A 14,770-nucleotide genomic window follows, 5' to 3' on the forward strand; every position below is an offset into this window, starting at 1 on the left:
AATGATTGCAAAGTACTGATACACACACTGAAATCATTTCACCCAGTCTTGTATTAAACACAAACATAATAAACAGCATGCTGCTGCACTTTGTGTAAACATAAAAATAATAAGTTATGTAAAAAACAACAACATGAAACAAAATGAACAACTTTGGTACTATGTGGCCATAAGAAGAAGGGGCTGCATGTTCAACTTTGCTGTGTCTGTAGGAGACTGTTGTTGCTAACTTTGGTTGACTATTTACAGTCTGACAGTGTCCGAAATTAACTTTCTGACTCACTGACCAATTTGGCTAGTAGAAAAAAAAATCTACCTTCCAAGCATATTTTTTACCAGCCAAAATAATAAATCCCCTTTTGTGTTTCACCTATACATTTGTTTCAGTACATTTAATTGAGAAAGTAATTTATGTTACTGTAACTAAGAGAAAAGGCTAGAGTAAAATCTGAAGTAAATGTATTAAATATACTGAAAAAACTAATTACCACAGCCTCAAATGTAAATGAGTTCCCACTGGTGAGCTGTGATGCAATGTGTCAGGACTTTTATTGTGAAAGGTAAGAACAGAAGAAGTGGAGCTATTGCACAGTTGCTGTCAGTGTGAGTGGCGAAGTTTGCCTTGCTGGTTAGAGCTACGGGGCCTCCCTCTGAATGTCTTATAATCTGTAATAATGAAATCATTATGCACACAGCATTAGCTACTAGGAGATTGGCAGCTGGTGATAGTCAAGCTGATGTCTCGTCTGGTAAACAGTGCCACATAACTAGTAGCTCTAGAGACGGTCAAGTTTTCATCGCATTTCACAGGTGTGTGAGTGTGACAGAGACAGCACAGGAGCAGAGAGCAGCAGAGCAGTGTGCCCCTAAATGACACCAAAACACAGAAGAGACTCTCAGCAACAGAAAATAGTAATACATTACTATTTTGGCACAAACATCATCCGCAAGTGTGTCGGGTAAATTATTTACTCGCATTTGGGGTTTGGTGTTGGGTGTTAATTTTGGACCCTGGACAGTATTTACCATGATTTCGAAGCATGGTAATCATACACGGTTATCGTGATAATTAAAATTTGAATGATAGTACTATCTGTCGTGGAATTTTACCATGATTGTCATGGTAACCGTTACAACCGTTATATACATACATATATATATAATATAAAATCAGGCCATTTCTAAGTTACAAGGATATTTTTACTGTTTTACTTGAATTTTCATTTAGTTAAATTCAGCTATTTATTATTTTGCTTTCTTTTTTAAATGCATTTAAATATTTTTAGATAATGTATTGTTGTTTTTTTTTATTTTATTTTATTTATTTAGAATTTTGTGTATGAAAGGTGCTATACAAATACAGTGTATTATGGTATTATAGCTATTCAGGTTGGTTTAGCATCTGAATAAGTTGCATTAAGAAAAAAGTCACAGCTTTCCTGATCGTTTTATTAGATCTGCTCTGTTGTAAAGTGTCCGACTGTCTGTGTCTTTGGAAGGTTTAGACATGAGTTATAGAGCCTCTCTACATCTATGCAGTGATCGATATACAAATGCTATTTTTAACAGCAAATGAGAGAGCGAGAAAGCTGAGGAAATTATATAAACTTCATGAAGTAGTTACATTGATTTTATTCGTTTATTTGTGTCACACAGGTAGTTCCTATTTTGTGTCTACTCTGTATATTGTACCCTCAAGCACTTTTTGCTGTTTTTGCCTTAATAGTTGATATTATGTAACACTCAGTAATCAGAAAAAAAGAGACACTGAGCACAAAGTCCCATTCTGCAAAAGGCAATGCTACCTTGTTTTAAATTTATTAAGCTCAGTGTTTGTTTTCTTGTTAGACTGGTGTGTTGGTCAAAATAAAAGCATTGGGATGTGTTTCAGTGTTAAATAGCCATCTAGTGCAGACAGTGATTTAACAGTCAGCAACTCAAAAGAGCTGAATTATGGTGTGAATGGTTAAAAAAACAAAACAAACAAACAAAAAACAGCACCTTAAGAAAGTCCAGGAAAGCAGGTTTAGACATGCAGGCCTTCTTGATCAGGGCCATGGCGTTGGTGAAGTTATTGATGTAGTCACTGTACACGTTCAGCACCATGGACTTTGAAAACTGTGAATGAAAGAGTGTGACATTAGTGGTCACAACAAATGTTCTGCCTCTGCAGAAACTCACTGCCTAATGTCTTTTTTTCTCTGATGGTGCAGCCATAAAACACCTGAAGACTTGGGTTTGAATAGTACACTCAGTGTTAACATAATCAAAAAGCTGACAATGAATAGCCAGAGTGACAGAGTGGAACCCACAGAAAAAGAATGAATAAGAAAGGACTTTGAACTGTTTGCCATGGTCATTAGACTGGAACCAAAAAAATGGTAACTGTTGTTAGTTGTTATGAGGACTGCCTGTGTCATTGGGGCCTTAGAATGTGTCACATTCACTAGCTTAAGAACTATATTTTGGCCTGTTCCTACACCTATTTAAACCTTATTAAACAGAAAAATACAACTGTACGCCAAATAGTTTTTCTCTCCTTCACCGAACTGAGACCAATATTAGTTAAATTGTCTTGTTAACTCAATGTAAAGCACATTTCACACTTCAGAACCCTCAATTCAGTTAGATGTAAAACTACATTGTTTGGAGGCATTGTTTGGAGGCAGCAGAGGATACAAAAACCAGAGAAATACAGTAATATTTTCAAAGCAACAGATAGCCTATTTAAAAACGTAATGTTATCTCTCCACTGGTTTGGTTGTGACTGCAAAACTTGACATTAGTGAGTTTGATTATACAGAGTTTTAAATGGAAGTTTGTTTGCTACAATGGTTGCAATTGTAATGGTACACAAAAATTGATAAAAATGGTTGCTGCTGATGTCTGTTCCACTCTAATTCTATTTTTCATGGTGGAACAATAAAAGTGCTTTAACACTGCATAAAAGTGTTAGACATGCAACCGCACATTCACACACTGGTCGCCAAGCTGCCGTACAGGGTGCCATCTGCTACTCAGTAACCATTCATACACATTCACATTCCATGCAGCATCAGTTCAGTTCAGTATCTTGCCCAAGGATACTTCCACATGTTGACTAGAGGGGCCGGGAATCCAACCAATTTTCATTAGAGGACAACCCGCACTGCCTCTGAGCCACAGCCGCCAAGTACAACAGTAAAACAAAGGCTTTTTGACTTATCACATAAATACTGTAATTTACTATCTGCTGTACTTTTGATTCAAAGTCATATGTTTACCCTGAAAGGAGTGCATTTAGTTAGCTCCAGAGAGATGCTCTTTGTCAGGCAGAGGTCACTTCATGGCCTGACAAACTGAGTAAGTTTACAATCATGTCTGTGAAAACATAGATGACTTAGTAGAGGTTTGTGACAAATTTGAGGGAACTCGACCAAGGTCTTCTTCCGATATTATGTTTGGGAGGTCACAGTGACCTTGACCTTTGACCTTCAACCACCAAATTCTGATCAATTCATTGTTGGCTCGAAGTGAACGTGCCAAGTTTGAAAAAAAAATCCCTCATTCCCTCAAGGTTTTTTCAGAGATATTGGTGTTCACAAGAATGAGACACATGTAAGGTAACAGTGATCTTTGACCTTTGACCACCTAACTCTTCATCTTCATTAGTTCATTGTGTCCAGGTGGACATTTGTGCTAAATTTGAAAAAAAATCCCAAAGTGTTATCAAGATACCCCGTTCATAAGAATGGGATTTACAGATAGATAGGCGACAGACAGATAATCACAAAAACATAATGTCTACGGTGCTGGCTATTGCTGGCACAGAGGCATAAAAACTTAACTTGCATGGCAAGTGCATTAGCAGTGTTGAAAAAAATGTAGGAAGAAAAAACCTGTTTTGAATTTTGTATTTATTGATTATTATATAATTATATATTATTCTTCTTATATGTTGGGGGATAACTTACACATCCATATACACATATAACGAGTTACATACTGCACTCTGTGTGAACCGAAAGGCTGAGCCAAACAACTCATGACATGGTTAGACAAAGTATGTCAAAACCATTTCATATAAACAACGTGTTCTGTTTTGGTGATAGGAGCACAGCGATACAATGTGGCAGTGTTCCTGTTAGATTCTAAGAAAGCAGTCCAGCGGGTACGCTTAATATAGTAAGATCACTGTTGTTCTGTGTGGTTAGGAGGGGCTAGCCAGTGAGAGAGACTGAAAGTTTGACACACCTCTGTTAAGCTATAGATGATGTGAGATGTATGAGAGGATTTGGATTTTTTATGCAGTCGCTGTAGATGACTTCATCACTCGTGCACACCTTTTGTGTAATTAATGAGTAATTAATGCACATTAAAATTGTAATTTCTGCCTCTGTATGATTTCTAAACAACTACAGAAATGTTGGCACCCAACATGGAGCAGAGTAGGGCTGAATGGTAAATAGTAACTGGACTGTACTTGTATAACGCTTTTCTAGTCTTATTGACTACTCAGAGTGCTTTCACACTACATTGTCACATTCACACACTGGCGGACGAAGCTACTGTACAAGGTGCCACTTGCTATTCAGTAATCATTCACACAATGACGTGGCAGCAGGTGCAATTCGGGGCTCAGTATCTTGCCCAAGGATACTTCCAAATGTTGCCCAGAGGAGCTAGGAATCGAACCGCTGATCTTCCAATTAGATGACCTGCTCTACCTGTGAGCAACAGACCCTCCAAGACTTTAACTCAGCAGGCACAGCTCTGGTTGAGCAGGCAGCGGCACTCTCTAGACAAAAGAATGGCGACCCAGACAAGGTAAAAGCTTTTAACATCTACAAATATGCATAAAGATTTTGTCTGGGTGGAGGGCTGTTCTGCTCATACCTAGGCTGGTAAGAGCGAACAAATTTGGCTCACTTAAAGGGCTATTTATGCCCTGGTAGGATGGGCTGGTGCGCAAAGTGATGGGCATGCTGTGTGTTATTGTATTATTTGTCCTACATGCTAATGGGATGTATACACGTTACATTAATATGTGCATGTGTATATGTAAATTGCATGAAAGAGAATAAATCACTGTGTGAGAACACCCCTGTATGATGAAGGGATATATATACATGTACATCAGTATGTGCATGTATGTATTTATGGTGCATGTTTAGGAGAACAGCCTAAAGTGCAATAAACAATAGTTCTGGGGGTTATTGTTCCTGCATGAAAGCCAGATGTACACACGTGTACAGTAAGGTTTGAATGTGAGTGTTTGTCACAAAACACACTCACATTAATAATTGGGCTGGGTGTCAGTGTTATGAGTAAAGAGATGAGTAAAGCTCAGAGTAAAGTGGGATCTGATGGGGACACTTGTCCTAACGTCCTTCTACCAATTGTAAAATATAGAATTGCAAAGGGTGAAAGATCTAAGGGTCAATCTGATAACCTGGTGGAAATGGGCTTCCCAGTGAATTGAAGCCTTAGTCAAAATTTAGCTGGACCAGCTTAAGACATATTTGGAGGCCTGGAGAAGGAGCAACTATGTCCGGAAAACAGTGAAAGATGAATAAGTTGTGTAAAGCAGACCAGAATGCACACAGTGCTTGTTTGTGTTTGGAGGAAAAGGGTATAAGATAAATTAAAGACAGATATGAGAAATGAGAACAAACTAATGAACAGAAGTAATGTGTAAGAGCAAACTAACACATCGTATCTTTCTTTGACTGAGGCACACAAGTCACAAGACCCATACTGGCTGGACCCTGATCTGGACTTTGCTCCTCATCCTCCATGTGTTCCAGCTTATGCCAAACGCAGTGAAGGCCACAGACCCGGTTGCTGTGGCCACCTTATGTTAACTTGCTGACGCTATGAGAAAACACTTTTCATGTTATCTGAGAATTGGGCTTAATGCAGTAACATTCTCAAAAATGTGTAGTTGGTGGTGGGTGTAGACATTTTTCTTACATGTCTCTTAACTTTTTGGTGGGAGAGGGTGCAGGAAAAGTTGGCTTTAGGTGGATGAAATGTTTTGAACCATCAAAATTTGCTTTCATCCAGATGTGCTCACTAATAAAACTGGCTACTGTTAGATGAATTTACACAAAGTCAGTGTGATCTCAGGGTAATGTATTATTGAAGGTGCATGTCCACAGAGGGATATGAATTCAGTGAATCTAAATTATCTAATAAGGGAAATTAAGGGAAAGCAGCGAGTCTTTACCCATATAGTTTATGCAGAGCAGTAGAGGAATCATGACAGAAGCTTCCCAGCAAGGAGAGAAAGGAAAAAGAGAGAGCTTTAGCAACATTAGTTGAATAATGACTCTAGATACAATTCAAACCTTGTATACAAAATACATAATAATCTATGTATTAGTTGTTTGTAGTTTATCAGAATACCTAGACCATACCGAGACCATATGTCAAGGTTGGATCACTGGAGTCCATCCAAACACATTTAACCAAGGCAGTGCCAACTAAACACACAATTTAACCCCACAAAGCCGACTCTCCAAGCGGCCTGAGCTTAAAAATGTCCCTACCCATAATATATGTTTATGTACCCATAAAGGCACATAACACATTATCATTTATTTTCCACAGAGACAAAGCAGAGGAAAAAAGAAGGGAAAAGGAGGAGATCCTGCAGTCGGCGATTTCACAATCGCCCCCTCCCCTCACTCCTTACACTCAGCTCACTTAACTCTCTCGTTGCCATCTATTTCACTAGAACACACCCCTGATCACTTGCACAGCACACTAACACAATTGACATAACCATAACTAACTAACTATAAATGTGGGTTTTAGTACAGCATTTGAGTAAAGGTACATATACATTCCTGCTCTGGTTAGCAGGGACACACAGTAACTGAAAGTGCAGTCATCAGGATCCATGCACCAAATACAGCGGCATCTCTTAGGCCCTAGAACTATATAATTATTAGTGCTGGGCCGTTAACGGCGTTAACGTACTGCGTTAACGCGGGATTCTTATCGCGCGATAAACTATTCACTAAGTTGGGTCTATACAGTGAGCAAGGCACCAATTTCACTTTGTTGTTTAAGCGTGGATGTATACCTGGTCGAATTACGCGGAGGGGGCGTGAACAAGGTGGAAGCTGGTCTGCCTGAGTGACTGGTGGAAAAAGGAGAAGCAGAGACTGGAGTGATTGGCTCAAGCCGTGTCACAAAGCTACTGACTGTTAATGGTCTTCTTCATGACCTCTAATGTAGGCCCACAGTTCAATTAGGGTCATGTTATCAGAGGCTGCACCCTCTGCTGTTCATTCCAGTTAGCAGGAAAAAGCTTTTTCCACATGGAGACAGAACCTGTGTTCCTAAATGTCTGTGTTTAACAAAATAAAAAAAAGTTAAACACCAAAGTAAATCTTATGGAACATTATTTTTCTTTACCAAATATTATAGTAGAACAGCTTTCTCAAGCAATTTGTGATGCATTTTCATCATTTAGATAGATAGATATTATTTTGAATGTCTTTGGCAAAATTGAAATCTATAATTTTAATCTAGATTAATCTAGATTAACTACAGGATTGCAGTGAGATTAATCTAGATTAAAAAAATTAATCTATGCCCAGCACTAATAATTATGTTTATACACACTCTAAGACATTTCTAAATTTGGTTAGATGATGATATTTGTGCATTCAGGAAACTCATTTTTCCTTGTTTCATGTGTTGTGTTTCTTTTATTGGGGTACTCTAGACCCATAATTCTCTCACACCCAGGAGAGAAAAGGGAAAAAGAAAAGGAAACATTGGTGAATCCAAAAAACCAATGGTACAAACAAGACAAGGGTAAACTCTGGATACAAGCAAAAATAAAACAAAATTTGCTTGTATATCTTTTCTTGCATGAGGACCTCTGTCTCGTTAATTATAAGGGAAAAGGATTAAGGTGATTTTTCGGTAGTGAGCTAACATTACATCCTAAAGTAAATGATCATGAATGACAAAATTTTAGTAACTACACTGCTGGTATATCTACATTTGCAGTGTGCATTCATTCTACATTTCACACTCATTCCTGTGCATGAAAGGTGTCTTGTCTTCCCAATATCAGTTGAATGTTGAGTTAAATAAATAACACATACATACATACGTAACCATAGGCCAATCTGCAATCTGATAGAAAGGCTGTGTTCACAGCATGTTTTTATGTCTGTCTCAGAAAGAGTCATATTGAGCTCCGTGTCCACACATGTCGATGATAAAGCCTGCTGGAGGGCAGTGGAAGGATTGGGGGAAGCATGGGTCCACATTCAGATGCAGTCCAACAGATTGGGATCCCATAACGCTGCGCAGCTAAAGGGCTGATGTAAGCATGAGTTCATTTCTGTCATAAATAGGATGAACACCATGGTCCAAGAAATGGTGGTCGGTGATTATCCGAAGTGTCGTCTGAATTACTGTTAAATTATGTGGTGCCCCTGGTGGCCCATCCAAAGTCTGATTGTTGTTCATGCTTGTAGTAGAAGTATCATATGCGAAACACTAAAGGTATTTAACCTTTTATGTGATGCTGCAAGAGGGAGCCACTTTTCTTGGGGATGACTCTCCTGCATCAACCAACCAATATGTACTGGCGCTGACTAACCACGTGCGTCGTTGATTTAGCAAGTGTGTTTTGAATATCACTGTGTACAAAAATTCCAGTACTGGTGTGTGCTCACTTCCCAAAAAACATCAGCTTGAAAGATTTTGCCACTGGGCTTTAATAAATTGTTTGCTACTAAAACAGGCCTGAGAGACAAGTACATTAGCACTGTTAACATTTGGCAAAATAATGGTCACAATGCTACTTTAAGTGAATTGCAATGGGTTCAGCAATAAGTGACCTTTTTTAGGACATGTGATCACAGCAGAGGATACCTCCCTCTCTCCCCAATATATAGCTACCCATAAAACTATTCCAAAACTCTTTTCTAAGAAACTGCATAGGAGTTCCCAAGGTATGACATCATACTGTAGACCATAGGTTTTAAATGGGGAAAAAGAGGTATTTTTTCTGTGATCAGTGGTTGAAATCTCTGTGCATCTGAGTGACCTGAACTGACTAAATTGACAGTGCCTCAACTGACATAAAGGCTCTCTACAGACTGCTAACCCTAACTTTACGCTTTCCTGTTTCCTGCTCTTTATAGACAGCTAAAACTGACTTGCTTGCAAGCCTGTTGACTCAGAGGACAGTGAAATGTCTGTTTTCCCGGTCACTTCTTCTTACACAGGATTCGGTTCTCTGGTCAAAATCTGAGGCAACAGGGGTGATATCTGGACATGGTATATTTTAAGTTTTTTTCTGAGGGTTTTTAGTCTTTAGTCTAACTGTAATGAGTTAAAACAGGTTGTAATGGGTTGAAGCACTCCTACTGATATTTCCTATCTTGGGATTAGTGTTGACACTGGTGGATTTTAATAGCTAGTGTGTCCAGCCAAGGATAAAAATGAGTAATTATGCCACCAGATGTTTAAATTATCCATTTTCAGCAAAAGAATTCTCCATTTCTCAGACTGCTACTTTGCTGCTGACTTTCCATGTCGTGATGCCCTGAAGTTTTAGGAAAAAAGATTATGGTTTGAATTAAAAGGAAAACATTTTTACAGAAAGGGTATTCAAACAGAATGAGCCAGTTACAATTATTTCCAATTATGTATATGTTGTTTTTATCTTTCCTGGCAAAAAATAAAGAAAGGGATGGTAGCTTCTCTTGAAACCGACTGTTGGCCGATATTATCTGCTAATTTAAATTAGCAGATAATATCGGCCAATATCGATCACAGGCCCCTAAAACGAATCAAGTCAAAATCATATCGTGGTAGACTTTGTAATATCGGCCAAAATTGTATCGCTGCAATGTAGTGATATTATATCATATCATGAGGGGACCGGGATTTACACCCCTAGGTTAAACGTTATTACTAGGAACTAATCTGTGGGTTTTCCCACAGGTGACAGCAGGTTTACTTACATCTGTCTTATGGGGTGTTTTTTTTTTACAAACAATATATGAGCTGTATAACAACATGGGATTAAGAATGAAACCTTCACCTCAACATGAAACCTTAACCTCAGTACATGTGACCTCTGTTCCTGGTAATGGTTTTAGAGAAAAATGCTGGGTCACGGGGGTTGAAAAGTGCATAAACGGTTCCAAAGAATTATTTAATGAGTAATTGACTGAAGTAATTTATGGTGGTAATTGTGGTAATATTATTTTAACTAGTTACTTTTAGTTGAGACCATGTAGTTCCCAAGTTATCATTAAGGTTTTTAGAATAGAATAGAATAGAATAGAATAGAAAATCTTTATTGTCATTATACAAGTTCAATGAAATTTAAAGAGCTGCTCCTGAGGTGCACCAGCAATATACACTATAAGACATTCAAGACATAGATATATTATAAGGCTTTTTACAACCCTATGAAATCACTATAAAACACAATTTAAAAACAATTGCCATAGCAGAGTGGTAGTTGGGTATTGCACAGAGTGAGGTAGATTTTATATACATAGAAGTGACACAGTGCAGGTTGCATTTACAGTTTCAGTGCAGGTTTAAGTTGAGTATGGTGACAGCTTTGTAAAAGAGGCTGTTCCTGAGTTACTACTGGTTAGTTGAGATGCCCCTACCCCTTTGCTTTTCTCATTTCCCTTCCAGCCCTGTTTCTAGCATTGCACATGTCAATTTTATGGTTATTCTGAGAACAAATGCCCCATCTCCTCTCTTCATTTCTGTACACTATCAGTTGTCCTAGGATAGTATATTTTTGGATTAATTGGGAATTCACTGATCCCTGGTCTAAATTTCTTCCAAAAACATAAATTCCTAGTTTATGTCCCCGATAGGTTATTGAGAAAACAGGTGGTTATATCTGTACCAAAGCAGGATTTAGTCTGTTGTATTCACTAAATACTTAGCATAGTTGAAGGAAGCACGTGAGGGAAATCAATAATTAATTAGAGGGGATGGGAATTTGGTGTCAGATAAAGTGCTTACTCTATTTAGGATTACCCATGCGCTTATCGCTTGTTAATTGAATTCTTGCTAGAGAAACTGAATGTAATTAAGCGTAGAAAATCACCTGAGTGAATTGTTGGGTAGTATTGGTAGTGTAAAATGAAACAACTTTACTTAACATGGCAGATAGGGTGGTGATAGGTGAGGGCAATACAGGAGAAAGTTATGCTCCTCCCTACAGAAAGATAGGTAAATCAGAGTAAGAAAAGAGTCAATTCTGCCATGGATAACTGCTAATGAGGGGAAGAACACAGCATCTGTGGAGATCATAAACAGGAGGAAGCTCAAGGGATGTAAAAAGAAAGTTGGTAAAAATGGTGCTATGGGAGTAGTTCTATGGTGTATATGAAGTTAACAACTACAGGGTGGCACTGTCAGATAACCAAGGGGGGATGAAACGTTAGCCAATATGCTTTGACCAACCTGCCAACGACTGTAAGCCCTCAGATATGACAGCAATGAGACTGGACCCTTCGACGTGAAGGAGCAGCGGCTCTCCTCGGAGATCCTCCCTCTGAGCTCCTCACCCTATCTCTAAGGCTGAGCCCAGCCACCCTGTGGTGGACTCTCATTTTGTCCGCTTGTATACAGAATCTCGTGCTGTGGATCACTGTGTGATGAGTGCATCAGTAGAGCAGCTGCCTGATTGTTACCAACCCAATGATTACATATTTTATTTAAATATATCCTACTTAAGACCCACATTAACATGCGCCGCAGATATGTACACACACTACAGTATGTGCTCCGCGGGTGTATACTATAGTTGTTTTGGGAAGTAGCGTGGAGAGTTGTGCCAAACAAACATGGCAGAGGCTGAGCGATTATACCAACCTGTGAGTTTCAAATCAAAGGTTTGGCAACACTACAGATTTTACAAGAGAGACGGGCAACTTGACAAGTCAAATGCAATTTGCAAAATGTGCCATGCTGCTGTAAAGTAAACAGGTAGTATGACTAATCTTACAACTCACCCAAAGCGGTGACATGGTGTGACCGTGGAGGCGTCTGCTAGTACCCACATGTGAGATGTATTGCTCACACACTTAATCTGGCCTCTCAAAAAGCCCTGAAGGTGGACAACGTGTCAGAGCTTGTGGTGAAAGTGAGGAGGCAGGTCACTTTTTTTCCACAAAAGCCCAAAAGCAACTGAAGCTCTAAATGAAATACAGACCCATTTACATTTGCCCAAACACAAGCGAATCCACAATGTTTCCACAAGATGGAATAGTACCCTTGATATGTTGGAGCATTTCTGGGAACAGCAGCCTGCTGTTTTGAACACCCTGCTGTCAAGGAAGATAAAGAGGGAGAGGCCATGGTCAGTCATGGAAACATGACGCTATGCCATTGGTGTGGCCTTTGGACCAGAGTAAAAGCAAAGGTGTGTGAAAGCAAGCCGTATTTGCTGAAAAAAGAAACAAATGTAAAACTTGGAATCTGGTGCTCACCAAGGGACTGCTCTAACATATGTGAAAATGACCTCAGACAGGACTTTGATGGTCACTATACACATCTCCAAGACCTTCTCCACTGTGCCTCAGAGCTTCATCCTCGTTTTAAAGACTTGGCTTTCCTGGATGACAACGATGCCAAGGATATGATATCAATGAAGAGAACAGCAGAGGTGGTACAGATGAATGGAGAGGTAAAAACATGTTCAGTAAGATAACCATTCCAAGTGATACTATTTTTCAGCTATGGCACAGAGGTAGAGCAGGTCATCCTCTAATCGGAAAGTCAGCGGTTTGATCCCCAGCACCTCTGGGCAACATGATGAAGTATCCTTGGGCAAGATACTGAAGTCCAAATTGCTCCTGATGCTGCGTCATCGGAGTTCAAGTGTGTGTGAATGAATACTGCGTAGCAGGTGGCACCTTGTACGGTAGCCTCGGCCACCAGTGTGTGAATGTGTGTGTGAATGGGTGAATGTGACATATAGTGTTGAAAGCTCTTTGAGTGGTCAATAAGACTAGTAGAACACTATACAAGTATAGTCTATTTACTATTTACCATTTTAAGAACCTAGCATTTATTTGTATGTGCAATTGCGCATGTTTTTTTTTGTATAAGCTATGTAATTTAATGCATATGATTTAGTAGCTGACTGTTGCTCAGAATGATGAATAAATATATTGTGAATGCATACCTTAAATGAAATGACTCACTCACTCTCATTAAATTGTGTCTTATTGAGATGCTGTTTATTTGTTTAGTTTGAATAAGAAAATCTAATTGCTTGTCTCTGGATTACATCAGTGTCACAGACATGCAGAACGAGGACCAGGGAACAGACACACCATGGATGAGGACCATGGAGCTGGCACAGAAGGTGGCAAGAGCCCCCACAAAGAGGAAGAGACAGGTTGGTTTTGATGGATGCAGTGCCAAAGTTATATTGTTATATTAGACAATAAATAAAGTTATGTATGTCATAATTTATTTTCAGTTTTTTCAATTTTTCAACACATTTGATGAGCCTCTCTTCTGTTCTACTCTGTAAATTATGTTCCTCCCAAAAAAAGACGGTTATGGTCCAGATGATCAGGAATTTCCTGACTGCAAGAACACCAGCACTGCGTTGCGACTGGGGTGTGAAGCGTAATGTATCACAGCAGTAGCAGCCAACCAGTAAAATCTGCCGGTCAAGTCATTTATCTGTCCGAAAACACCATCTTACTGCAGCAATAACTGACGACTGCCCTCCTTCCTTGCTGAGCTCAAGTCTGCCTTAGATACATCCCTGCAGCTATGGGAACAGCTGCCATTTTCCCATCCTCATGGGCATTTTTGCCTTTAATTGATAGGACAGCACAAGTGTGAAAGGGGGAGAGAGAGAGAGGGGCCAACATGCAGCAAAGGGCCAAGGCTGGAACTGAACCCTTAGCCGCTGCAGTAAGGACCCAGCTTCTATACATGGGGCGCCTGCTCTATCCACTGAGCCACCAGACACCCCTGTCCTCCTTTAACCCATTCTCTGCAGAGCAGTGAGCAACTGCATGCAGTGCTCAGATCTGACTTTGCACTCCAGAAACCAAAGTACCAGGAGGAAAAAAGGTACATTATACAAGGTGTGTTGAATGCTGAGCTGAAGTCAACCAACAGCATCCTGATGCAGCTGTTCTTATTCTCCAGGTGAGTAAAGAGCAATAGATATGGCATCCTCTGTGCATCTGTTAGTTCTGATAGCATACTGGTAAGGCTTCAGGCTGGCAGGGATGAACTGAAAAGCACATCATTGGGAACTAGGTAAGGGCAGTAGTCATTAAGTCTAGACACAGCAGACTTTTTAGGTACAGGGACAACGAGGCAGAAGGGAACGGTCTCTTGTGAGAGTGATATGTTAAAAATGTCAGTTATAGCATAACTAGCTGTTAGTACACGTCCAGGAATATTGTCCGGGCAGGTGGACTTTTTTATATTTATTCTCAGCAGGAGTTTTCTCACATCTACTGTGGTGACTGAGAGGGGCCGGTCTTCTGGAGCTGGAGTAGACTTCACAGCTGAGTCCTTATTGAGGAGGTTAAAGCGAGCGCAAAATATGTTCAGCTCGTCAGGCAGCGTGGCCACACATATGATGGAGGCACTCCTGATTTTGTAGCCTTTAACATTTTGAATCGCCTGCCACATATCTTTAGTGTTGTTGAGGTCTCTCTCCAGTCTCTGCTGATGTCTACTCTTAGTCTCCTTCACACCAGCTCTCAGCTGTGCTCTAACAATGATGCATGCCTCCCTGTCC

At 39.7% G+C, this 14,770-nt stretch overlaps 1 protein-coding gene across 1 annotated transcript in view; it reads right to left on the reverse strand.

The window, feature by feature from the left end:
* LOC121947536 (rho guanine nucleotide exchange factor 10-like protein) overlaps positions 1-14,770 on the reverse strand; it is a 131,046-nt gene that overhangs the window by 81,840 nt on the left and 34,436 nt on the right. Inside the window, exon 11 of the mRNA XM_088081500.1 lies at positions 2,002-2,118. Within this exon, the coding sequence (XP_087937626.1) occupies positions 2,002-2,118 (117 nt within the window). The remainder of the gene's footprint in view (positions 1-2,001; positions 2,119-14,770) is intronic.

The sequence above is a fragment of the Plectropomus leopardus genome, chromosome 9 (genome assembly GCF_026936395.1).
Source record: "Plectropomus leopardus strain MGB_pleo_1.0 chromosome 9, ASM2693639v1, whole genome shotgun sequence".
Lineage (NCBI taxonomy): Eukaryota > Metazoa > Chordata > Actinopteri > Perciformes > Serranidae > Plectropomus > Plectropomus leopardus.